This window comes from Tiliqua scincoides, chromosome 2, assembly GCF_035046505.1.
Source record: "Tiliqua scincoides isolate rTilSci1 chromosome 2, rTilSci1.hap2, whole genome shotgun sequence".
NCBI classification, from domain to species: Eukaryota; Metazoa; Chordata; class Lepidosauria; order Squamata; family Scincidae; genus Tiliqua; species Tiliqua scincoides.
In genome coordinates, this window is record NC_089822.1 from 115,842,946 (window position 1) to 115,870,095 (window position 27,150).

At 44.7% G+C, this 27,150-nt stretch overlaps 1 protein-coding gene across 16 annotated transcripts in view; it reads left to right on the top strand.

Moving 5' to 3' along the window:
• The window catches only part of ATP2B3 (ATPase plasma membrane Ca2+ transporting 3), a 95,777-nt gene that overhangs the window by 50,054 nt on the left and 18,573 nt on the right, over positions 1-27,150 (top strand). For 10 of the 16 annotated variants that reach the window (XM_066617410.1, XM_066617411.1, XM_066617417.1 and 7 more), the window contains 5 exons: positions 9,152-9,343; positions 11,936-12,149; positions 12,290-12,501; positions 15,875-15,982; positions 18,600-18,782. In XM_066617410.1, the coding sequence (XP_066473507.1) occupies positions 9,152-9,343; positions 11,936-12,149; positions 12,290-12,501; positions 15,875-15,982; positions 18,600-18,782 (909 nt within the window). Of the gene's footprint in view, positions 1-9,151; positions 9,344-11,935; positions 12,150-12,289; positions 12,502-15,874; positions 15,983-18,599; positions 18,783-26,920; positions 27,035-27,150 lie in introns of all 16 variants that reach the window. The other 6 variants (XM_066617405.1, XM_066617404.1, XM_066617408.1 and 3 more) reach the window with 3 other exon arrangements.

Here is a 27,150-nt window from a genome sequence, read left to right on the forward strand (position 1 = left end):
TTCAAGCTGCTGCACTCTCCTTCCACTTATACCACCTCCAGAGGTGGCGCAAGGAGACCCATTAGGGCTGCGGTGGCTTACCCGGGACTTAGGGGAAGAGTTTCCCCTTACCTCCGGCTGAGCCAGTTTGGGGCCCTATCTAGTGCTAGATACAGCGGAGACCTCCTGGCCTGCCTGTTGCAGCACAAGATTATTATTATTATTAATTATTAACAGTATTTATATACCGCTTTTCAATGGTAAGTTCACAAAACCGTTTACAGAGAAAATTAAACAAACAACTAAAGCAGGGGTGCTCAAACTTTCAACTTTAGTGATGCTGGACCTTTAACAAGTGTATAGAAGAGAGAATTTCAGCAGGTGTAGCTTGTCATCTGTGGGATGACAAGTTGCACCTGCTGCAATTCTCTCTTCTATACACTTGTTAAAGGTCCAGCGTCCCTAAAGTTGAAAGTTTGAGCACCTCTGAACTAAAGGCTCCCTGTCCCTAATGGGCTCACAATCTAAAAGGATGCAAAAGAACACCAGCAAGCAGTCACTAGAAAAGACAGTGCTGGGGTGAGGAGGTCCAGTTACTCTCCCCCTGCTAAATAAAAGAAGAGCACTCACTTAAAAAGTGCCTCTTACCCAGTTAGCAGGGATAAGATTGGATTGCACAGTAACAGCACAGGTGTGCGCCACTTAACAGTGGGGATATGTTCTCCTGTCACTGTTGTTATGCGATTAAGTGCACAATCCTGCCTTTCACAAACAAACTCAAAAAGACCTTTATTGGCATATAATACAGATACAACAACAACAACAGCAGCAGATGCGGACCTAAGGTAATTAATATTAATACAAAGGCTATATGATGAACAAGGAGGTTTAGAGTATTTACTTCATAAAGATATACTGTCCGTTAGCTGTTATATCTTAATTCTTTTTGCCACCATTTGCTGTAAATAAACCACCACCCTCTCAGTTACATTGCTGGAAACATCACTCAACAAATGTTTTTTAACATCATCAGGATATTCCTTCTTGTCTACTAGAATCGGGTTTAAGTATTTGGCTCTGATATTCTTATATATAGGGCATTGCAGTAGCATATGTTGGAGAGTTTCAGTGCAGCCCTGATTACAGGAGCAGCATCTAGCAGAATAAGGCCTCCCATTAAATCTACCAAACAGGACTTCTGATGGAAAAACATTAAAACAAACAAGCATCTGAATCAATACTCATTGCTTGATAAAATATCCGATTGTCACTGCCCACCCTAGAATTAAAATCACGTATGTAGAAGAAGTATGTGTGTAGATGGATATCTGTGGATATGAATATCTGCTCTCTAATTCTTCTGTTAAACCAGTAAGTGAGTCCCAATGACTATACAGCTCTGAGTTATTCATATCCTAGGGCATATATATATTAAGCATAATTACACTAGTTCCCTTAAGATCAAACTTAAGTGCCTGTATTTTATTATTAGTTACCAAGTTGCTTATTAATTCAGTCTTAATATGTGGGGCCGCTAATGTGGCTAGTCCCACTTGAGGATGCCATCTAGGATTAGTTTTATAGGCTGGGCAAGAGAATACTTGGAATCCCTGAACATACAAAGGTTGTTGTGACCATGTTTCTTTGACCATGAGGTCAAAGTTGGTAAAGTATTTCAATCGGTTCCTATCCTTAGCCTTATCCCACCACCCTGCAATGTTTCATGATAAAATTTTAATTCCTGTTGGGTGCTGGGATGGGTGTGAGGGGGGCACCATCAGTCATTCTCCTGGGGTGGTTTGTTCTGTGACAGGATCAATCGATATCACAGAGTGTAGGCTCCCTTGGAACAGAACTGGTGTCTAGAGCTGTCACAGTTCCTGTGTTGTATTCCAGTTCCTCTTCATTATTATGTTCAGTTGGGTGATAGTGGACTATGGCTTTTGATGTAACTCTTCTCAGACTTGAAGTCTCATCCAATGGGTTTGATTTAAGGGGGAGCTGCTCTGTGGTGATCGTTGAATTAATGTGAGTCCAGTCTTGTGTTCCTTCCACACTTGTTTGATGTTTCCCTTCTTCCATATTCATGAGGAGTTCAGATTTCACCTTATCCAGGCTCCTGAGAATCCTCATTTGTTCTTCTTCAGTTAATTCCTTGAAAGCAGAAATTGCACCTTCAACTATTTCCTCCCCATCTATCTCCACTTGCATTAACAAATCCTTAGAAAGGAGATCCTTTCATCTTGGTAGTACAGGACACCTCAGCATCAGGGGGCTTCCTTACAGGTGCCAAAACATGCCCTTGCAATAGCTCAATGATCTCCATTGCCCCCACATCCCTCGAGAGGTTAAGGCCAACAAGCTTCTTGGGAATTTCCTTGGAGGCTGTTGTGTACTGGGGCTTAGGAATACCCCTTAAATCAACTAAAAAACTTTCCAAATGGGATGTCATCTTTTCCAGAGCAGCCATCTCATTATCTGTCAAGTGCTCAGTTCCTATCCAGTTGGGGTTCTCTGCTTTGGGAATTCATCTCCTTGTTGTAAGGTTTTTCAACAAGCTTATAGCTTATAAGCAGCAGGGTTGGACTCTAGCCAAGAGTCATTTTGAGATGACCTTGAAGCTGGTACAGCAGCTGCCAGCAGCTTCAGTTTTTGTTTTGCAGGGAGCAATGGCTTTAAACCAGTGTCGGCAAAAACTCTTTTAGCTGTTATTTTAAAGGAGCTTAGGAAGTTCTCCATCTGTAGTAGCATCATTGGGATTGTCGAGCTGATAACTTGATAAGTAGCCTTGTAAGAAAAAGGAGGGCCAGGGAGTCCTTCCAATGTTTCACTTCTGATGATTTGACTTCTGAGCGTAGCAGCGGGCTTAAAGAGATAAGCATGCTCTTTCGATCATGCCAGCGTGCTCTGTTAAAGGGGAGGTTCCCAACCTCAAGAATAATTTGGTTTGCTTGAAAAGTCCGTGAAACTGGTAAAGGTTTGTCTGTTACTTTATTCATCCTGTTTTTGGGTCCTTAGGCTGTTGGAAAGATTATCAGATTCTTTTCACTGGCGCAATGCCAAACAGTCACAAACCTTTTAAAAGGGTTTGGAGGGCTTTATTTCTACAATAGTAAGTTACACACAAGCCAATTGATTCAGTTTGGATACAAATGTTCACTCTTCATTTCTGTTCTTGTTTCTCAAAGAACCACACCCAGAAAATCACATTAAATAACGTGAGATAAACAAGTTACCCATGTGACACTGCATGTCACTTCCACCTCCTTATTGGGCATATTATGACAGGTTTGGTGCATGGTCCCAGCTCTAATTAGGAGGTCATTCTGCTCTGCATCTGTTCCTGGCCCACACCAAGGGTTATACAAGATCCTGGAATTTTCCCTTTGGGAAAGTTATGATCTACATGTTCTGCCAATCATTATTTCTTTAGGTCACTTTGACATAATGACCCTCCTATCCTGTTTTTGAGGGGAACAACAGTCATTCTCTTGGCTCCAATTTCAGTTATTTTTCCTAAACTAGAGAAGATAAGTTAACCCTCTAAAATCTCTATCAAGGCTCAGCCATGGCTCTCACATGCATTTGTTCTGAGGTACTTTTTAATTTATGTTGGCTATCAGCAACATAAATTGGGTCTTTTAATGGGTCTTTTAATTAACTGCTCCTGCAGATCTTCAATTTGTTGAGAGATATGTTTAAGTTTTTGGAAGGTAACCAGCACAGTCCTCACAGTAGCAATGCAATGCTCCCCCATAAGATTTAACATCTGCTCATTAGTTGATTCCATAATCTTATGGGCTTCTGGGTCTTTATCTTTATATTTAATTGTTCCTTCTGTTACAGGGGACTGTTGAGAAAGAAGTTTAGTTGTTCGAGCACAGCTTCCCTCAGAAATGGGGGAGTGCTCCTATGATACAGCAGGTATCTGCATCTCTTTTCTCCAGCTCTATTTCATTCTCCAAAAGGCTAAAGTTATTCAAGGAAGCAAAATTTGTTTCACTCACAGTCCAGGTCCAAATGGTTAGTTGCTCTAATCCAGGGGTGCTCACACTTTTTTGGCTCGAGAGCTACTTTGAAACTCAGCAAGGCCCGGAGATCTACCAGAGTTTTTTTACAATGTTCGCACCATCATAACATATAACATTTATGTGTACAATGTATGTTGGTGTACCTTGCATAACCACATGAGCCAATATTGCACAACACAACATAATTAACTATAAACATTTTTTGTAATTACTTGAGTTTACTTTGATGACTTGCACTGAAGTGAATCAGCCAAGGATGCATAGTCCAGACAGTAGCTGCTGACAGCCAACCTCAAGCACACTTCCAAATGTTCATCAGTCATGGTGGAACGGTACTTGGACTTAATGATCTTCATGTAGGAAAAGGCTGACTCACATAAATAAGTGGAGCCCTTCCTGCCTCAGGTGCTCTTATATCCCTGAGGATATCCTTATATTGCCTTCAAGTGGCTGCAGCTGTGCAGCACACTCTGCTGGATGCCCAGGCCTTACCCTTAAAGGGGCCACTGCTGACACCACATCTACCTCCTCACCAGATCTTCCTCGATTCCAATACAAGTGGGGGGGGGGAGCAGATCTCTATTCAGACCAGTGCAAAAACAGGGGAAAGGTGTGGGTGAGGGAAGATCTCTATATAGACATCACAGCAAGACCAGTGCAAAACCCCTTGCACACAGAACCAACAGATGGAAGTTGGGGGGGGCAGATCTCCATACATACCAGTGCAAAAACAGGGGAAAGGTAAGTCAGCCCCAGTAGAGTCAACGGGGCTCACTCCCAGGGATGCATGGACAGGAGAGAAGCCTGCCAGCGGCTCCTCTCCCAGGGAGGAGCCTGCTAGGGGCTCACTCCCTGGGCTCACTCCCTAGGCTCACAAGCCTGCCAGGGGCTCACTCCCAGGGATGCATGGACAGGAGAGAAGCCTGCCAGTGGCTCCTCTCCCAGGGAGGAGCCTGCCAGGGGCTCACTCCCTAGGCTCACTCCCTAGGCTCATTCCCTGGGCTCACAAGCCTGCCAGGGGCTCACTCCCAGGGATGCGTGGACAGGAGAGAAGCCTGCCAGCAGCTCCTCTCCAGGTTTACTCACTAGTCAGCCCCAGTAGAGTCAAAGGGGCTCACTCCCAGGAATGCGTGGATGGGAGAGAAGCCTGCGATTGACTCATTTTGCCTCTGAGATCGACCAGTCGATTGCAATCGATGTATTGAGCACCCCTGCTCTAATCTAAGAGCCTCTTGATTGTGCTTCTATCCACCTACCCCTATAGTGCTGTTACTCACAGCTGAACAATTTTGAAACAGTAGAAATAAATAAAAAAGCATCACTGTTGTACCGTGATGTGATTGCTGCTTATTTATGTTGCTACTTGCAAGTGACTGAAACAGCATTCAAACTGAGCTGAGAACAATACTTTGGCTTGTTCACATGAATACAGAAAACAGCAGTTAACAAGAGTAAGGGCACAATCCTAGCCAGGTCTACTCAGAATTAAGTCCCATTTTGTTCAGTGGGGCTTACTCTCAGGAAAGTGTGGTTAGAAGAAACTTATTTTGCAGAAATTGGGGCAGAGCAGACACACATGCACATGGCTCAGGGCACAATCCTGACCAGGTCTACTCAGAAGTGAGTCCTATGTTGTTCAATGGGGCTTACTCTCAGGAAAGTGTGGTTAGGATTGCAGCCTAAGAGACTTATTTTGCAGAAAGTGGGGCAGACACACGTGCACATGGCTGAGAAAGTTATTTTGCAAAAGAAGAGCAGGGGAACAGCAGGTAGCTGCTGGCAGATTCACCTTTCTCCTTAAGGAAGTAGCGGAGAGTGCTTGGAGGCAACCCAAATGTCTGAAGTACAAGATGTGCTGGCTGGTGGGTGCAGAACTCCAAGGGGGGGTGAGGCAGGAGCACTGGTGTGGGGGAGAAGCCCCAAGGAAGAGCACCTGCTGGTGGCTGCAAAGCCCTGAGACAGGAGCGCTGATGGGTGGGGGGAGAAGCCCAAGAGGAGCGAGGCAGGAGCGCAGATCCGCACACTCTCACGCCTCAGCTGCAGCACTGGAAAGCCGACTTTGTGCTTGTGCAAGGCCTTGCGCTCACACGAGAACAGAAGGGCTCGCATGAGCTCAAAGCCTATAAAAGCCCTTGCGCAAACACGAGGCTGCTCTTTCTTCGCTGCTGCTGCAGCAAGCTGGAAGCAGCAGTAAAGGAGGGGGTAACGTGAAAGCCTTCCAAGGCCCCAGAACATCATTCTGAGGGTCGGGGATGCCGCGCATCACATCTGTGGCCCTCAGAATTCTCCTCCAGATGCAGCAGAGCGCTAGTTGCGGTCGGAGTGGGCAGGGTGGCCCTTGAACTCCCCCAGGAGCACGCAGGCTGTCCATAAAGGCTCCACAGGCCTCATCCAGCCCACGGGCTGTACGTTTGACACCCTTGTTCTAAATTAAATTTAAAACAGAGTGAAATATTAAATCTGTAATGAAAAATGTAGCAATCGTTATGGAGTTCTTTAATGACCTTTCAAAAGTGAACTCTCTGAAATTGTTTATCTTATATAGGTGAATTGCCCCTCTCCCCTGCTTAGTTTAAAATTTTATTTTGTCTATTTATTTTAAATTTTAAAGTAGAGCATTGTAAAATAGTCTACTTGCCTAGGAGATACGGTAGATGAGCAGATGTGGAGGAAACTAATGGGATGCACGAGAAGGAGAGCTAGGTGAGTTGCAAAGGAAAAGGAGGGACTTCTCTGCCCTTTTTCTTAGTGTGCAGGTGTTGCAAGGTTGATAAGGCAACTCAAGAATAACTCGGTTCTCAGGAGTGAAGGTTTGCAGGATTTTTATTTCATTGCAAGCAATGGGCATCTCACAGGACTAGTGTCCAAAGCGTGAGAGCCCTTCCCAATATGGATTCCAACTTTTTTTACAATTTTTGGCCCTTTGTCCCAAAATCTAGACTTTCCATTGGCTGAAATTTGACATCAGAGATGGGGCTAACTCCTAATAGGATACAGATAAGGTACAATTTGCATTAAAGATGGGAAATAGGTGGGCAACAAGTGGGCAAAACAATTGATTGGCTCTGATTTACATACAGGTGGGGTTTCACTTTAAAACCTAGAAAAGTACAAAAGTTTCTAAATCCCAACAGGGTGCACTATAATTTCATTTACCCAGTGTTGAATTTCATTCACATAAATCAGGCCAATTATACAGATTGTTTGATAGGTAACATCATTAAAAGAGAGCAGTATAACACTTACAGACAGGTGTGAAGGCAGACATCACTTCATATGACTTTATAAAATAATTTCTTGGCAGAATTTACTCATCCCTCATTAGGATGGCCTGGTTCAAGCAGCCTATCTTATCTCCTCTGTGTTCCTTTTCTATGTGTTAGTAAAGCACTGTGGGGCCCTCTGCAAACCTCTGCAAAGCAACGGCTTTTAAACTTCTTTTAACAGTTTTACTAAAATCAAGCAGTTTTGGTTCCCTGTGGCCTTTTTCTATTATATGATTATTATGTCCCCTTATATGTGGGTTACAGGTTTCTTTGCCCCTATATTGCATAGATGCACTTTTGCTCTAAATCAGTGAGTGAATGTTTTTGCCAAGGCATGTGTATCTCTGCCAAGGATGTGAGGCCCATCCCTCCAGTAGCTGCCCAAAACTGGTACCTGCTATCTCTTGAGCTACATCCTTTGAAGCTCAAGCAGCTTTAGTCAGACTAGTAAAAAGGATTCCTTCTTAAAGCCAAGCAGCTTTCACATTGTGTGTTGCTATGCTTTAGCAGTGCAGGCTTTCACATATGGGCTACAGTTTGGGGACAAGGGCTACCGTGTGTTACCAGGGATGTGCCGGAGTCACTGCACTCGGGTTGTGAGTTGAGTTGTGAGTTGCTGACCCCAGCTCAACTCACAACATGCAGCCTGAGCCACATTGAGAGTCATTTTGACTTGAGTCACAAGTCTTTATGAGTCTCGTGCAGCAAAAACAAAAAAAAACGCTTAAGCCTCCCTGCCCCCCTTCCACCCACCAGCCCCTGCCTCCTGGAACCAACCTATTCTCCTCACATCAAGTCTGCTGCTGCTGTCCTTCTGACTGCTGACTTCTGGATCGGCCACAAGGTCTTTGGTGTAATGTGGAAAAGGTGAAAAAAGGAAGTAACCACACGAGCAAGTTGTCACTTGAGTCAATTTGCATCATGACTCATTTCCGAGTCACTGGCCTGAGTTGAGCGTTGGGTTCAAGTCAGTGACATCCATGACTCAAGTTGACATGAATCGCGAAAAATCAGCATTTTCACATGCTGAGTCATCATGACTCAAGCGCCTATCCCTGGTTACTGCTGTCACCTAGACCAGGGGTCTCCAAACTTTTTGGCCAGAGGGCCGCATCAAATATCTGGCACGGTGTTGGGGGTCGGAAAAAAAATTTAAATATAAAATTTATATAAATAAATTAGAGATGGAACTTAGATGAGTGAATAGATGAATGAATGGGCTCATTCCTTCTAACTCTCTGGCCCTTAGAACACCCTCCAGACTCAACCAGAGCACAGTTCCAGTCATGTTTGGCCAAGTGGGCCAGAGGCTTTCAGGGGACAAGAGGCTGGCCGCGGGCTGAATAGAGGCTTGCTGCGGGCCGCATCTGGCCCCCGGGCTGGGGTTTGGAGACCCCTGACCTAGACACATTGATTTGTATTGCAGATGTATGATGCATGTAAATGAATACTGAAGAAACAGAAAAGGAAATCTACCTTAGGAAAGGCAAATTCTGCAATCAGAATAAATTATGCAAAGCAAATGAATCAACTGATTTTATTTGCACAGTGCTGAGTGCAGTTATTTCCAGGTTTTCAAAGTGTTCAGAATAGGGTTGGAGGAGATGATTGCCCGACAAAGGTTAAGTAAGGGAAAGGATGAAATTTTGGTTCAGGTGGCAAGTCAAACTTTTAATCTGCTTGCCATTTCTGACTGAAGTTGATAGTAAGCTCTTGCAGAACCAGCAGCATCTGAACTTCTGAGTTAAGCCCCTGTGAGGTGCATTTAGAGTGTTGATCCCCTGGGAATATGGGGATCAGGAGGGGGTTTTGGGAGGGAGCAGGTGGGAGTTTCTTGCCAAAAAGTGCCCACCATATATTTGTCTCATTCCTCAGGGCATAGCAGGCACTGATGTGGCAAAGGAGGCTTCGGATATCATCCTAACAGATGACAACTTCTCCAGCATTGTCAAGGCAGTGATGTGGGGCCGCAACGTTTATGACAGCATCTCCAAATTTCTGCAGTTTCAGCTCACAGTCAATGTGGTGGCAGTCATTGTGGCCTTCACTGGTGCCTGCATTACACAGGTGAGCCTCATCACAGTGCAGGAAAATCATAGTGGAAAATGAAGGAAACAGTTCTTGCTTGGAAGCTGAAAAATGACATGAGGGCCATTGGGAATATGAGGACCCAATACTACTGATGCAGCATAAGGCAAGTTTGCAAACCATAGCGCTGGTGCTGGCTAGTGCCGGGTGAGCACCAGAGCTCTGCTGCTCAGCAGTCGTGTGGACTGCTAGGCAGTGGAGAGGAAGGTGGGGGTGTGGAGCAGATGGGGAGGAGGCATTCTGGGGTGGGGAGAGGGTGGGGAGGAGGCATGCTGGGGGAGGGAATGGGGTGGGAGGAAGGCGGGACTGGTTGAGCAAAGCCTGACAAGGTGGAGGACGGCTGGTGGAGGCCACCCTGACACGGACGATCAAAATTCTACGCTTACCCTTGGATCTAGGTAGTAGCCCCATTGCAGGACTACTTGGCTTACCTGGGGGAAGGGGCCGAAAGGAGACACCACCACTGCCCATGATGTGTCCAGGATGCAGCCACAGCCATTTTCATTGTCTCTACAGCCTTGGGCATTGAGAGTGCAGGATTGGGCTGTTCGTTGCCCCTCAAAGTCTATATGGGAGGGAATCCTAATCTTACTGTATGCTGGTGCAGTAGGCACTGCACTAGCCCAGGGTGTTGCAAATGTGCCATGTTTGCTATGTGGCACCCCACGAGTAGGCTCTGCCAGTGGAAAAGTATGTGCTGTCCTGCCAGTGCTGAATCCAGATGCTATACCCGATGGAGCAGGAAAACTCCCACTGTGCGGTGCAGGGGCAGGAGGAGAGCACAAAGGAAGTGTTCTAGGGTGGAGGGAGGGCAGTGAGTGGGCGGTTCAGGCCCAGGAAGAGGGATTGGTGGCGCTGGCCTATACCAAATCCTATTTCCCCCTCCCAGGCCTGAAAGCCTGACACTGGACTCCTTTGACTTCCACCAGCATTTTTGCTGGCACAGATCTGAGAAACAGATTGAGCAGGTTGAGCTTTATCCAGGGTAAGGGGACAAATTTCCCCTTACTCTGAGGAGACCTCCAGCCTGCTCAATCCCAGAGTTGCATACGATGCAGGCTGTGCAATCCCACTGACCCAGCACTGGTTAGGTTTGGGCTGGGAGACATTTACCCAGGGCTGTTATTGTTACCTGTTATTGTTATAGCCATCAGCTTTCTCAACAGTTGCCTGAGTGACAGTACATAAGACAGGGGTGTCCAAACTTTTTGGCAGAAGGGCCACATCATCTCTCTGACACTCTGCTGCGTGCAGGAAAAAATAATTTACACTTAACATTCGAATAAATTTACTTAAATTTACATAGGTGAATATATTAGCTATGGAACATATGAATAAATGAAGGTCTTGCACTAGCTCAAGGCCTATAAAAGACCTTGTGCAAAGCAAGACTGGCCTTTCCTTTGCTGCTGCTGCTACCTCACAGACTTGAAGTGGAGTACAACCTCAGCCCGCAGCTTGCACAAGAAGTCAAACAGTTGGCCCTTGTAGTTGCATCAAGCTAGCACAAGCTCTAGCAAGTCTCCAGAGGGCGAGAGGCTCATTGGAGGCTGGGATCTCTTGGTGGGCCAGATTGGAGGTCACCGAGGGCCACAAATGACCTCTGGGGAGGGGTTTGGGCACTCCTGCATTAAGACTACAGTCCTATGCAAATAAACGTGCACAGGCTAGACCTATTGATATTTGTCTTGGATTTAAAAAAAAATCCATTTTTGAGTTTTATATATTTGTCTTTAAATAACACTTAAGAGTTTGGGCTGAAATTGGTTAGATCAGTGGTTCTCACACTATTAACACTGGGAACCACTTTTTAGAATGAGACTGTCAGGACCCACCGGAAGTGATGTCATGACCGGAAGTGACATCATCAAACAGGAACATTTTTAACAACCCTAGGCTGCAATCTTACCCACAGTTACTTAGGAGTAAGTTCCATTTACTGTCGTTGTTAAAAGAATATGCATAGTAGCTTGTTAAAAGTACAGGTCTGTAACATTTCTCCAAATGCAGTCACATACCATGGTAGCATCAAGTCTGATAGATTAAAAATAAAATATTGAAATGAATGGAGATCCACCTGAAATTGGCTCGCGACCCACCTAGTGGGTCCCAGTCCACAGTTTGAGAAACACTGAGTTAGATCTTTAAATAAAGTATAAAATGTTTCAAAGTACAAATAAGTGGCATAAGTGGAAATTATAAGGAAGAACTTTAAAGTTGAGTTTTTTTGTTGTGAACCTATGTGAAGTGGCAGAGGGGTTAATATGACGGTCCTTCATGAGCTCCTTCATTTCAAAATGTACTACTATATCACACTTTGCAAAACCTGTTTAGTATATCCCAAGCCCCCTGGAAAAGTTAACTTATATAGAATTTTGAATATGAAAAATGTGGATGTCTGAGCAGATACAAAGCTAATTGTGACTAAAAATGCGCATCTTGGGATGTGCCATGGCTTAATAGTCTGAAATGCAGGTGAGTGCACGTGTCCTGGCTTTATTCGCTTTTTTATCCTTTAGTTGTCTGACATTTTGGTGCCAAAATGCCTTTTCATTTTGACTTCTATTGTAGGACTCCCCACTTAAGGCAGTGCAGATGCTGTGGGTGAACCTGATCATGGACACCTTTGCCTCCTTGGCTCTCGCCACTGAGCCCCCTACTGAGGCCCTGCTGCTACGCAAGCCGTATGGACGCAACAAGCCCCTTATCTCTCGCACCATGATGAAGAATATTTTGGGCCATGCTGTGTACCAGCTCACCATCATCTTCACCCTCCTGTTTGTGGGTGGGTTGTTAAGCACTGATTTGGGGTTGGTGGATGCATGGAGTTGAGCCTATTGGTCTGAACTGGTAGGGTGAAGAGAGAGATCTGGGTCTGGCACTCTCTCCATGACGTGCTGCTTTACTTTCTTCCCCTATCCACAGGCGAGGTTTTCTTTGACATTGACAGCGGCCGCAACGCTCCCCTGCATTCTCCACCCTCAGAGCACTACACTATCATCTTCAACACCTTTGTCATGATGCAGCTGTTCAATGAGATCAATGCTCGCAAAATCCATGGTGAACGCAATGTCTTCAACGGCATTTTTGGCAACCCTATCTTCTGCAGCATTGTTCTGGGCACCTTTGGCATACAGGTATAGGTCTGAAGCCACGTATGACCTGGACCATGCAGTGCTGGAGGGAGTTCAGTGGGGAGGGGAAGTTGGAGGAATACATGGATGGAAATGAGGGGTGAATAGACAAATGTCTATTCTGCAAAAGGATGGGTGCAAGGTTGGGTGATTTTGGATAAAATGTGGTGTGCATGTATATGTGGATTTCATCAGCAACTCATCTGCTGTGCATAACAACAACAACAATAATAATAGAGAACAGAACTGATAGTTGGAAATGAAAAGTATGGTACGATATTAAGCAAGATATTTTCCAAGGTGATTCACTTTTACCGTTATTGTTCGTCATTGCCATGATTCCACTATCAGTCAAATTAACTAAAACAAAGTTGGGTAATCAAATGGCCAAAAATTCACAAAAAATTAACCATTTGCTTTATATGGATGACTTAGAGCCCAATCCTGAGTTCGATGGAAAGCCAGAGCGCTGTCGCAAACGTGCTGCGAGCCTTACTGCCGGGCTAGCGCCCGTGCTAGCCCAGCAATGACTGGTGCTGGGCTAGTGCCGGGTGGGAGCCTGGCGAGCGCCCATCCTCCGCTGCTCAGAAGTCTCACGGTAAATGGGGGCAGGGAGGGGGGCGGGGAGGAGGCGTTCTGGGGAGGGGGGAGGCGTGGGGAGGGCAGAGAGAGGGCGGGCAGGAGGCATGCCAGGGTGAGGGAGCAGAGAGGAAGGAGGCGGATCTGGTGGGGCTCTGCTCCACCGGATCCAGAGCATTTGTGTGGGGCTTGCTACCTGACACAAATGCTCTTCCCTCACTGCCGACCTTTTGGTCAGCGGTGAAACGAGTAGCCCCATTGTGGGCTGCTTCCCTTTCCCGGGAGAAGGGGACAAAAGTCCCCTTCTTCGGAGGTGCTGCCTGCAGCTGCCTGAGGCACACAGGATACGGCGGGAGCCATTCTCATCACTGCTGCAGCCACGTGCCCCGGGCAGCTCAGGATTGGGCTGTTAAAGCTCTCTGAAAAGTCAGAAACAGAAATTCAGTCACTGACAAATACTGTTCAAATATTTAGTACAGATATTTCAATGGAATTTGAAAGATGTGCCACACTAGCTATGAAGTGATTTCTGTAAAATCACAGAAAGAGATGACATTGAAATGCCAAATGGCCAAATGATAGTCTAACCAGAAATAAAGCTATAAATATCTTGGCATTTTACGTACAATTGGATAACATCCAGCATGAAGAAGTGAAAACCATTGTCAAAAGGGAATATACCCAGAAGGTAAATTTTGAAATCTAAGTTAAATTGTGGGAACACAGTTAAGGCCATTAACAGCTGGGCCATAACATATAAGATATAGTGCTCAAATAATTAATTGGACTCAAGTTGATTTGGATACTTTGAATCAGAAAACTCGTAAACATATGACAATACACTATGCTTACATCCATGTAGTGATGTAGGCAGATTGTATTTGCCTCGTAAATTTGGCAGCAGAGGGCTTTTGCAAGTAAAACAAACAGTGGAGGAAGAGAAACATGCATTGGCTGGTTATGTAAAAGAGAGTCAGGAACAAGCACTTGTTGAAATAATGAATAGGAACTTACTAAAAGTAAATAACAAAATGTAACAAGAGTATAGAAAAAATACTATAAAAACAAGAACTGAAAGCTGGCACAATAAAGCACTGTATGGTCAATATATGGAAAAGATCAAAGACAAAATAGATAATGAAAAAAGCTGGCTATGGTTAACATCTGGAACTTTAAAGAAAGAAACAGAATCATTAATATTAGCAGTCCAAGAGCAGGCTAATTGAACAAATGCAATAAAGGCCAGAATGGAAAAATTCTCAAATAACGCAAAATGCAGATTGTGAAAAGAAGTCGAAGAAATGATCATATACTTAGTTCCTGGAAGAAGAGAGCAAGACTAATAGCAGGATTGATGAAATCGGTAAATACCAGGATCTAAAAATAGAAATCCAAAGATTATGGCACAAACCAGCAGTTTTATCCCAGTGTTGATTGGTATACTGATTGCAGTACCTAAAGCACTTGAGCTGCATTTAAAAATCTGAATACTGACAAAATCACTATCAGTCAAATTCAAAAACCTACCCTGCTTGGTTCAGCACACATTAGTCGTAAATATATAACGTCTTAGGCCCGTAAGTGGGGCCTGAGTAGTAATTAACGCCAAGTCCAGCTAAAAAACAAGCAGCTGTGATATGTTGTAGTAGTAGTAGTAATAATAATAATAGTAATAATAATAACAATGCCAAAATATTATGGAATTTCCTACTACAGGCAGACAAACATCTATCACACAATACACCAGGCATAACTGTAGTCAAAAAGAAAGAAAAACAAGTCAAAATCATTGACATAGGTGATAGCAGAAAGAGTAGAAGAAGAAAAAACCTGGTAAAAACAACAAAATACAAAGATTTACAAATAGAAATGGAAAGGCTGTGGCAGAAGAAGACCAAAGTGATTCCAGTGGTGATTGGTGCCCTCAGTGCTCTTCCAAAACACCTTGAAGAGCACCTGAACAGCATAGGGCCACAGAAATTACCATCAATCCTGCATAAAGCAGCGTTATTGGGAACAACTTACGTTTTGCGAGAGTATTTATAGGATAAAAAACAGGCATCCCAGGTCCTTAGGAAGGACTCAGGCTGCAATCCTAACCACACTTGCCTGAGAGTAAGCCCCATTGAACAAAATAGGATTTACTTCTGAGTAGACCTAGTTAGGACTGTGCCCTTTATGTCTGGATAAAAGAAACCAGTCAATAACACCTACAGGACTGTGCAAAAATCTCATAATAATAATAATAATAATAATAATAATAATAATAATAATAATAATAATAATAATAATAATGTAATTAATTGATTGATTGATTGATTGATTGATTGATTGATTGATTGATTGATTGATTGATTAATAAGTAGTTGGAAAGGGCAACAGCTCAGTTGCGGAGTCTCTGCTTTCCATGCTGAAGGTCCTGGATTCAATCCCTAGCATCCCCAGGGAGGACGGAAGGAAAAAACCCCAGGGGAGCTTCTGCCAGTAGTGATCCAGAAGGTCCAGTGATTTGCCTCAGAATAAGGCATCTTCCCCCCATAGTATATATGGTACCTTATCAGGTTTCATAGGTACAGACTCATTTGCCCTGCCCTCAAGTGGTTTAAATTATTTTTTTACAAGTAGGGATCTACAACGAAATGGTGCAGTGTATCCCTAATCCCTAACATGAGTGCGGCGTGTGCCTGCTCAGCGCTCCAGAGAGCATGAAACTGAAGCCTTGTAACATGGACTCTGTTGTGGATGATGAGTCTGCTATTAGTTTTTCCTCCCCACCTCTGTCTTTCTCTCCACACAGATCGTCATTGTGCAGTTTGGGGGGAAGCCATTCAGCTGTTCTCCACTGAACACAGAGCAGTGGCTCTGGTGTCTCTTTGTAGGTGTTGGAGAGCTCGTCTGGGGTCAGGTATGAAATGGTTTTTCTGACCTCTCTATCTGAACTGGTGTAGAATTTGACTGGAACCCAACACTGCTCAGCAGTCAGCCCAGGAACCTGGTTGCAGTAGCATAGCTAGCGGGGGGCAGGTGTGGTCTGCCCCGGGTTCCACCCTCACAGGGGGGGATGACACTGCTGGTGACCAAAATTGTGGAAATTGTGGTTTTTAGGAATAATACCATCTTTTGATGTGTAATTTGCAGCAGAATGCAATAAAACAAATTGAGTGAAATATCTCTATTCTATCAAAAGTTACGGCCAAAAAAACAGAAAACAAAAATACAACTGTCTTTTGTAACAAAAAGTACAATTAACTCAAAATGGACCAATGAGACTGATTGTTCAAAGAGCCAATGAGATGGTATTATGACATAGCATGGAACCAATAAGGTCTTAGCAAGGTGGCACCCTCAGTGGAGGTAACACCAGGGGTAGATCCAGTGCTTGTATTTGGGGTGCGGGGGGGGGGGGAATAAGCATTAACTCCAGAGCCCAGACAGTTAGACCTGGGCTCCTGGTTTAACTTTGGCCTCTGTGGACAAGGTTTGCTGGGTGAGTTAATCTGGGCTCCTATCTAGTCTTGGAGTCAGGATCTATCTGCCAGGTAGACCTGAGTTCCCATTCCAACTGCCCTCTTTCAGGTGGATAGACCTGGGCTCCTGTCCAGACTTGGGAGCCCAGATCTACCTGATGGGTAGACTTGGGCTCAGATTCCAACCACCCTCTGGAACCCTCTTCTAGGCTGGTAGACCTGGGCTCCCATCTGGATTTGGAGCCCAAATCTACCTGCTGGGTAGACCTGGGCTCCCATTCTAACTGCCCTCTGGCATCCTCATCTAGGCGGGTAGACCTGGGCTCCTGTCTAGACTTGGAGCCCTGATCTACCTACTTCCCATTCCAACTGATACCCTGTTTCGCTCCCCATCCTGGCGGACGCCATTACCTGCTGGGCAAATTAATTTTGTCATATAGTGGGGGTGACAAAAATTTAAGAACCCCGGGTGTCAAATGACCTAGCGATGCCACTGCCTGGTTGCAATGCCTGTCCTACAAAATATAAAGCAGACTCTGCTTTGTGTGTGTGTGTGTGTGTGTGTGTGTGTGTGTGTGTGTGTGTGTACACAATAAGAAAGTGCAGAAAAATTGCAGGTGTGCTGGGTACAGAATCTTGCATCCTGATAATCTCAGCTTTCTTTCTTGTCATTCTTTGTTTTTTTAAAATCATTTCTAGCCTTTATGGCTATAATACCTAGTGAAATCTCGGAAGCCAGCAGGTGGGGTGTAACATCAATGCCCTACAGGGCGGTGTACACGGCTGCTCCAGCCTTTTTTCCTCACAACAACCCTGTGAGGTAGGTGAGGCTGAGAGAAAGTGACTGGCCTAAGATCTCCCAGGAAGCTTCATGGCTGAGGGGGGGGGGGGTTTGAACCCGGATCTTCCAGGTCTGAGTCCACCTCCCAAACCACTACACCACCCTGGCTCTCAGAATTCTGCTAATTCTGTTTAATTAGCAGAATTTATACAGATTGCAGAATTCAACTTCTATGCACAGATTTTGGTGATGTTGATGCAACATTTTTATTTGACTTGCTTGCTTAAGAAGGCCTAACAGTACATATTTTTACCATGAAAAGTTGGCTGGGGAATTTTGGCTTGTTTTTGGCAGTCTAGGAGAGAAAAAATTAGTGAGCAATGAAAGGATTAAGTGCTCCTCCCTACTCTGCTATTTCTTCACTCTCAATGACCTCCTTTCAAAGCAACTTTTCATTAAAAAAAATTGCATCAAGACTAAGTAGTATAGATTGTGTGTAACAACAATCACCCTTCAGGATTCTTAATTTTACACCCAATACTTCTGTGAACTGAAATTGTGCAATATCAGTAGCTCATGGTCAGCATGACTGCCATGACTGCCGTGTGGAACACCAGCGTGCTAGCTTAAAACCCTGTGTCTTAGACTGGCTCGAACTTGTTCCAATATATTCAGTCTTCTCATGATGACTTTATCAGAAACAGGAATTAGGAAACAGGGTATTCAATTAATAGCTATTACAACTGTAAGAAGGGATGTGATTCTGGGAAAACATAAGCTAAAGACAAGAAACCTGGCTTTTATACAGCTAGGAAAATCTGCACAGTGTTTAAGTAAAGTTCCTTTAGTCTCTCTATGTCATTTGTAAAGTTTGTAGCAACATTATAAATCCAGCAACTGGGGGTTGTTAGCTCTTTCCCCATAGCGCCTTTAACTATCACAGTGAAGTGAGAGAGAAGTTAGCTGTGGGTCCTCCTAGCCATTCCTTCCCTTGTCCTGTCAACTAACCAGCTTCCTTACCTGCTGTGTGCCACACCTGGAGACATACTTGCCACAACAGATGAGGGAGGGAGGATAACAGCAGAGTCATAGAGGGAAGAGGTGCCATCAGCCACAGCTGCCTTGTCCCCCTGCTGCACTGGGAGATTTAAAGGTCTTCATATGGTATCTGCAGGGTAAGAGATGGCAAACGTCTACTACCAGCAACTTCTCTAGACTCCTCTTCTCCAGGGGAAATACTGGGATGTAGAATAGAAATCTACTCCCTCCTGCAGGTCATTGCTGCCATCCCCACAAGCCAGCTGAAATGCTTGAAGGAGGCGGGGCATGGTCCCAGCAAGGATGAGATCACCGATGAGGAGATGGCAGAGGATGAGGAGGAAATTGACCATGCCGAGCGGGAGCTACGCCGCGGCCAGATCCTCTGGTTCCGTGGCCTTAATCGCATCCAGACCCAGGTATGAGACCAAAGAGAAGAGCTATTTAGTACCTAACTCTTCCCACCAGCACTACCCATCCCTTCCTTTGCTTTAGCAGTGATTTGAAGTTAAACTCTTCATCTGGTTGTCTTCCTCTCCCTTGGTAGTTTTACCCTGATGTTCATGCCCGGGGGTGAGAGAGAGAGAGAGAGAGAGAGAGAGGGTGACTCATAATTCCAGTCTAACCATTCCATGCAGCAGAAAGAGCTAATGAATGCAATGCTTGGATGCATGAACCTATAGAAGCAAGAGCAGGATGGCGACTCGGTTACTGGGCTACTTGGACATGTCCAGTAAAGGGCAGATAGTAGTGGTGGTGGTGGTGGTGGTGGTGGTGGTAACAATTCCTATAGGAAGAATCCAGGTAGGTCACTCTAATGCACTTTTGACAAATGGAGAACGGAGCCTAAGAGGTGTTGATTTGTTCAAGGCCCACCCTTGTGGCTAAAGAGGGACTCAGTTCGGGTCTTTCCAATAGTACAAAGATATTGCATATGTAAGCTGCATATTCTCTCAGTTAGGCCTACAGTGAGTGGACAAAAGGTATCCATCACAAGGCCAGCACAGCAGCTACTGACTATATGATGACTACTGACTACGGTTCAATCACTTGCATGGCCGAGAAACCACAAATGACAGACAATACCACAAATATTCCAGCTTGACATTTAAATCTTTACATGTGCTTGATCATACTGGAAAGAAGTTAATAATGTCTTCCTCTGGAGAGGTGAAGCAGCTTGTCTCAGGAAGTGGTTTTGGCCGTTGACCCTCTCAAATTCACAGATTTTCCCTGACCTTGTAGGGGTTTTTTTCCTGACATATATTCCAGGAAGTGAACACTTGCTGTGTGTAGTAAACATCCAGTAGATGTGTTTTGGGGAGCTGACATTTGTCAAATAGAGGTAGAATTGATATTAGGGTGGATTAAAGTTAAGAACAGTCACAGGACAACTGCTGGGTGAAGGCCCTTTAGCTCATTTAGGTTTTAGGCCCCTAAACTAAAAACTCTGCTCAGGAGCAGGAGAAATACTCTTGCAATTACTTACCTCTGTGATTGTAATTGTCCATTCAGGTGGCCACAAAGAAAAGCATCAAGGTTCAAGATACAATTGTGGACTTATAAGACAAACCTCCAAATGCAAACAACAACTACAAAAACAAATTCTGCAAGGGTGCCACAACCTTGCAGTGGTTGCAGTCAATCTGGCAGTTGACACCCATAGTAGGCTATGACCTAGTGTTAAAGTAGTGCATTGCAAAAGAAGAGTGATATTGAAAGGTGGGGCAGAGAAAAGTTGAGCCTGGAATCTAAAGAAAAGCACAAGGTGCTATGAAGCCTTGAAAAAAGACCCTTCCAGAACTGCTGGAAACCCTGTCACACTCAGGGTGACCAGATGTCCTCTCTTTGCAGGACATGTCCTCTTTTGTAGCCTTGTGTCCAGGAAATGAACTTCAGTGTCCTCCTTTTCCCTATGAGCGGGCCCCTGCACAGCACCGGACCTCCCATTAGATGAACAGGGCAAATGCCCTGGGCATGGAACTTGCGCGACTCCAGGACCTTAACAAGGCTCCCAACACGGTTGGAAACTGTGCTTCCAGTTTTCTGGAAGCACAGTTTAAGACCACGGGGAAGCCTGATATGGCTTCTCCCATTGGTCTTGGAGTCACACGAGGCTCCGTGTTGGTCCAGGTGAGTGGGAAGGGGTGGCTTCACGTGGGAGAGGTGGCTTCATGGAGCTTTGTCTCAAGGCACCTCGAGGGGAGGTTTGCCCCTGCAGGCAGCGCAAAGCCTTCTTGAAATTAATGTTATGTGTCATAAATTATATGTAATATAGATTTAAATTTAAAACTATAAGTAATATAGTATTTAAATTAATCGCATGAAATCAATGTAGTATCAGTATTTTTAAGTGTTGTTATGTTCTACATTTTTCTTGGATGTCCTACATTTTGGGGTGTCTTGTCCTTTTTTGTGGTTGTAACAGCTGGTCATCCTGCCCATACTCCTTCAATCCTTAGATTTCTTGCTAGGTATAGCTATCATCACATTAAGCCAATTTATGCTAGTATGAGGATCACAAAGTTGCTGGGACAGTTTTGGGTTGCTCTCTCTCTTTCTCACACACACACACACACACACACACACACACACACACACACACACACACACACACACACACACACACACACACACACACACAGGTACTTGATGGCTACACTGACAAAAATCACAATATATAGTGGAGGTAGCACACAGTCAAAACCCACCAGAGGGCAGATTGATCTACATCTAACTATTATGGGGCACTTTGAACAGGATTAGATGCACAGTTGTGAGATGTGTTAGATGCACAGTTCTGAGACACCCATGCCAAGCTTCTATGTTCTAACAACATGCTTTTTGATTGCAGTCCTTCCCCATCCCTTCCTCTCACCTGCCCAAGCTGCCTTAAAGATAGTGTGGGATGTGTGCCTTGCAATTCTTGGTTGTTGTTGTTGTTTTTTTTTAGCAAGTCAAGCAAGGGGTGGTTTGTTCTTGCCTTAAAGTGTTGATGCTGCTGGATCCCAGAAGTACTCAGTCCTGGAGCATGATGAGAGATGACTAATGGCATGTTTTGGGTCAAAATTGCTACTTCACAGTTGAGATGTTCTCCTGATTGCCCAGTGGCAGTGGGAATACAACCCAGGAATCCCATCTCACAAACCCTCTCCTCCTCCAGCTCCAGCCCATTTGAACACAACAGATTCCAGCCGACCCCAGAGTGGGAGTGCCCAGACGCCCCATCTTCTACTTGTCTTTGCTAAACCCAATAACGGCACACATACCCCATGTGTCAGAGATACAGAAGGAACCCAGGGAGCCTACCTCCATTCCACCTTTGCCAGACTTTCCTTCCCATACCTGGGATGAAGGAGCAGGTGTTCCAGAATGGAGCGTAGAGTTCCAGGCAATCTTAAGCCCTGGTTCTTAAAAACTTCATCTCTGCCCCTATCTGCAGGCCAGTAAGTTTACTCCTTTTCCTTGAGATGAGGGCAGAGTGCACTAGCAGCCACCTGAAGCACCCCCCACTCCAGAGCATCATTATTTGACAGAATGGAAACATCTTCCAAAATAGTTGGGGAAGAGAGGAGCAGGGAGCTTCCAAAGGCCTGGCAGAAAAGACCTGCTGGCATCAGACAGGAGACTCTCCTGCTTCCATTTCATCATCCCATTTGCACCAGCAGGAGATCAAGGGATCCAAATTGGAGCATGACGTAGCATACATTATTTCCATTTCAGCCAAGCTATAACCTGCAAAATCCCACCAGCCCTTTACCCGTACACAGTTTTTACTACACACCCAGTTAGGTTAATTTTTTTCATTATATAGATGGGGTAAACATGGCCAAAAGAAAGTGATTTTGCAAAGTCTGTCTCAGTGAATCTATGTTTATACTGGGATTTGAACTCCAGTCACTATTTGGGGAAGGAAACGCACTGGTCTTGTGGCACTGTCCATTCATTGCTAGTAAGCCATGCATGAGTTTATGTTAATATGGTTACCATGTAATGTGAGCAAAATACCCCATTGGCATAAATATTGTAGGAGTTTATGGTACTTGTTACTGAGGAGAAATTCAACATATGTGTCATACACTTGTGTTTGAGAACTACAACCCCAGGCCAGATTTTTATTATTTTATTCTGATGTCTCATGCAGCCCACTCAAGTCAGAAAGAGTTGTCCCTCACTCTGCCACCCCCTTTCTTGATGACATTAACACAGACCATCCCTAAAACAAGATAGAATAGTGGATGTGCCAAGGATATGCAGGGAAAGTGCCCTACAGGTAGACCACAGCTGCGATACAAGGACATCTGCAAGAGGGATCTGAAGGCCTTAGGAGTGGACCTCAACAGGTGGGAAACCCTGGTCTCTGAGCGGCCTGCTTGGAGGCAGGCTGTGCAGCATGGCCTCTCCCAGTTTGAAGAGACACTTGGCCAACAGACTGAGGCAAAGAAGGAAGGGCTCCCATAGCCAGGGAGACAGACCAGGGACAGACTGCACTTGCTCCCAGTGTGGAAGGGATTGTCACTCCCGAATCGGCCTTTTCAGCCACACTAGACGCTGTTCCAGAACCACCATTCAGAGCGTGATACCATAGTCTTTTGAGACTGAAGGTTGCCAACTATCCTAGTGATACCTGAACATTTGAACAAGAGCACTCCAAAAAGCGAATGCCCCTACTCATGCTATGAATAGAATAGAGATGAGCTCAGGTTTGCTTGTATCCTACTTCAAGCAGGTGAGCAGATCTGTACTCACTTCAGTTTTGCAAGCAGCCACTATTTCCCCTTTTCCCAAAAGCTAAGTACTTAACTTTTGGGGTGTAGTCGAGATCATAGACTCTCCACTCTGACAAGAGGAACTGGGACTGCCAGTCCCAGAAACTCTGGTGGAAAACTGACATTATTTGTATCATTTCCTCTCGGAAGAATCCTCTGATTTGACTGGCTCTCTTCCTGACAAAAATGTTGCAAATAGCATTAGTTTCTCACAGGAGATATTGAATCGGTAATCTTAGTACAGTACCTGGTATGAAGGGATGCTTTTCTAGGGCCCTGGGTGAGTACACCACCCCTTGTTCACAATGGAGAACTAATGTAAGCCAGGTTTATAGAAGTTTTCACACAAAGAATGCATCCCAATGCTATGTATGGTGGAAGACATTTATAACTCACATTCCCATGTGAGCCAGATACAATTGATTGCCACTTTTAGGCTTGGATTATGAGAGGATCAAGGTCTGTCTCTCCTTGTTGGGCATAACTTGGCTTCTTTGACATCTTGGCTTGTTTGTACCCTTTAGTATAGTGGTATCTGCTGGAGGCACATTAAGGACGCAACCCCAACTCCCCTTTCGGCCGGCACAAATCTCTTGAACCGGCCAAAGAGTGTTGTGAGAGTGCTGTAAAGCACTTTCACACTACTCTGAGGGGAGATAGACATGCCCTGGTCACCCTGCACTATCATGGGCCCTGGGAAGAGGTGCGTTTGCGCCAGCCAAGCTCTACTGGTATGGAGGTCTTAGGGGTGTGAAGAAGAGATGGGAGGTAGGCATTTTGAGGTGGGGGTGGGTAGGTGGCAGGCATTCCTGGGGATGGGCAGGCAGGGAGCAGGAGGTGAGGCCAGGATCCAGCAGTTATGCCAGATCCTAACCCCAAGTGACCCAGAGCAGTCCTGGGCTGCTTGGGATTTGTGCCACCTTTTTAGGTGATGCAGATCTGAGTAGACCCATTGGGGTTGCTGCGGCTCTTCCCTTGGTAAAGGGCAAAGTTTCCCCTTGCCTCGGGCTGAGCCTCAGTCAGCCCCAAACTTGTGCTGGCCTGCCTCTTCCAGCACAAGTTAGGATTGCGCTGTGAGAAGGATTTATGAATGGCAATTTCATAGCCTTATACCAAATCAAATCACTGGTTTCTTTGTATGCAGTTTATAGTGCAAGAAATGAATCTTGGTTACTCATTTGTTAGTAATATTACTTATACTCATCATTTACCATAGCTGTATCTTTCCTTCCTCCAAAGAATCTGGGCTTGATTTGAAAGTGCAGAGCATTCAAGAGCAGCAAAGCTGTACTCTGTCCTGTAATGTAATGAACGTTTACCTTTAATTTTATCCTTAATTTCTTTGGTGGCTGTGTGCTACTGGGCTACACAAAGCCAATGCTGTCATACTAATTCAGCCAGCTGTGCAATGGCTCTCATTCATTGCCAGGAGGGTTGCATAGGGAACCTGCGCTATGGATTCTGCCTCATCATAATTAGTGAGAAATGGAGATACCATGCTGGTTTTCACCTTGGGCATCAAAATGCTTTGGGCTGGCTCTTAAAGTTCCTGAGAGATATAGTAGTCAGAATCTAATTTCTGATAGCGTAAATACGTGGACTAAAAGCACTAAAGTCTCTTACTGCCCCATCACTTAAAAGCTTCAACTTTATAGGCATCCATGTAATATAGCACATAACTACAATCTTGAGAGAAAGAGCCCATGAAAGAGAGAAGTCAGTTAAATTGTGGATCTGTGCTCATGGCAGAAAGCTACAAACATCTATACCAGCCACTGTGGGAAACAGAATGGTGGAACCTTCATCTGCTTCAAAATTTCTCTTCTTTATACAGTACTTGCTCTTACCCACTGGTCAGTCAGTCAGCATTGGCAGTCAGTCAGCATTAAACACAGGACCAATCACCTGTTTGGGGAGGTGAGAGGTTTGAAGCATGCCTTCATCACCACCACCCTCTGCCAGAAGTGATTGGCACCATTAGCATAATATTATGTACTTTATGTTCAGTTTCCAGTGCTTGATGCTGGATGCAGAAATACAACCAAATCCATATATGCAATGATCTTTTGTTCCCAATTCTGCAGGGGAGATGTGTATATGGAATTCATTTGGTTGCTTCTGTGTGCAAATTGCTCACTGGTTAAGAGCAAAAGTAATACTGAAAATCCTCTTGTAACCTATATCTAACTTCCGGAGTAAACCATAACCTGATTTATTCCTAATTTTACTTTCCACACCTCCGTATTGTAGAGTGCCTCTTGAATCAGGTTGATACTCCCATTCTTTTACAATTTTCCAATCGCAGCTACCAAAGAACATCTTATTTCCAGTGTGTAGTTCCTTCTATTCCTCCTTGTTGTAAAATGGGGCCATTTTGACATCATGAAGTAAAAAAAACCATGACATGAGCATTGGTTACTAATTTGCATGCCAATCTCCCATTTGTTGTTTGAAAAAAAGGCAGCTGTCATTCCTGTGGGGCAAAAAAAGCTACAAGTCTCAAGGGCATTATGCATCAGATTCTCTCTCTCTCTCTCTCTCTCCCTCCCTCTCTCTCTCTCTCTCTCTCTCATCTGTTTTTTCCACTGACTACTGCTCAGTGGCATAAATGTTTGAATGTGCCAACCAACATTAGTCACCACAAACAGAACTGGCATATCACTCAATGTCAGTTTATATTTTCACTGGAAACAACTGTGTGAACTATTTCGCTGCCATCAAGTGATGAGACCTCAAGCGATGCATCAGTTTTCAAAGTTTCCCTCATATAAGGAAAAGATTGTTGAGATGGGTATGTTCTTATGACAGCTTCTCATTGAATGATTGGTGCTCAGGTACAGATAACCCTGCAGCAAATACACGTAAAATGTCCATCATTTTTATAGGAGGTCATGACTGTAAAATGGGATGTGAAGTATGGTTGCATGGCCACTGCTTTCATGGGATCCCTGCCAATGAGGTCCAGGCCAATTGGGGTCAGGGCTAGATTTTTTTCCTAATTGCAACAGTGCTGCACTTGGCTGCACTTGGCTTTTCACCTATGAACAATGGCAGCTTGCAATATGCAACAATGCTGCACTTGGCTTTTCACATATGAACGAATGGCAGCTATTCGCTTATATGAGAACAAGTAACTGTGAGAGTCCAGCCTGTTCTTATTTGCATCTTCCTCCCACCCTTCATCTGTAAAATCTTATCTTTGGTCTTTCTTGGTCAGAGTCTGATGGAATATTGGGCAGGAACTGGTTATACCTATAGAGATTTGTATTGCTGTTCAGTTATACAGCAATTTACATATGCAAAATGTTTTATAATTCTCCTCTTCTTTGAGGCTGAGGTGTTGATGAACCTGTTGTCTTTTCATTATTTTATTTGTTTGCAACTCCATTCAAGTTATATTGGTCTTCACAATGTCTTGTAGCAATGAATTCCACAGGTCAGCTGTGCCTTGCATTGTGCTCTTAATGGATGATTCATAACCACTACTGGAGTCCCTGCAACAATTCTGGTATCACGTTCCATGGTTTGTACTTTATGTAAACTACTTAGAAATGAATGGCGCCTTCAGGTATGACCAGTTGATCTTCTGCTGGTGCAATTTGCTCTTTCCATAAAAGAACATCAGTGTGCTGCCAACACCCACCAGCTGGCCTCTGGCACATAATGCTTCATTGCCTGTGGCAGGAGGCTGAAACACCAGCATGGCCAATTCTGGCTGGCACGCACTGTTCCACTGCAGTTGCTACCCGCTGCCATCCAAATTTTCTATCTCATTTTCTCTCCTGCAGATGGAGGTAGTTAGCACCTTCAAGAGAAGTGGCTCCTTTCAGGGGGCTGTCCGACGGCGTTCTTCTGTCCTCAGCCAACTGCACGATGTAACCAATATTTCTACCCCCACTCACGTAATTCTCTCCGCCGCAAATGCCAGCGCCGGTGCCGGGAGTGAGTCTTGATTTCCATTTACTGCTTGTGATTTAAAAAACAAACAAAACAAAAAAAATTCTATCCTCTTTCTGCC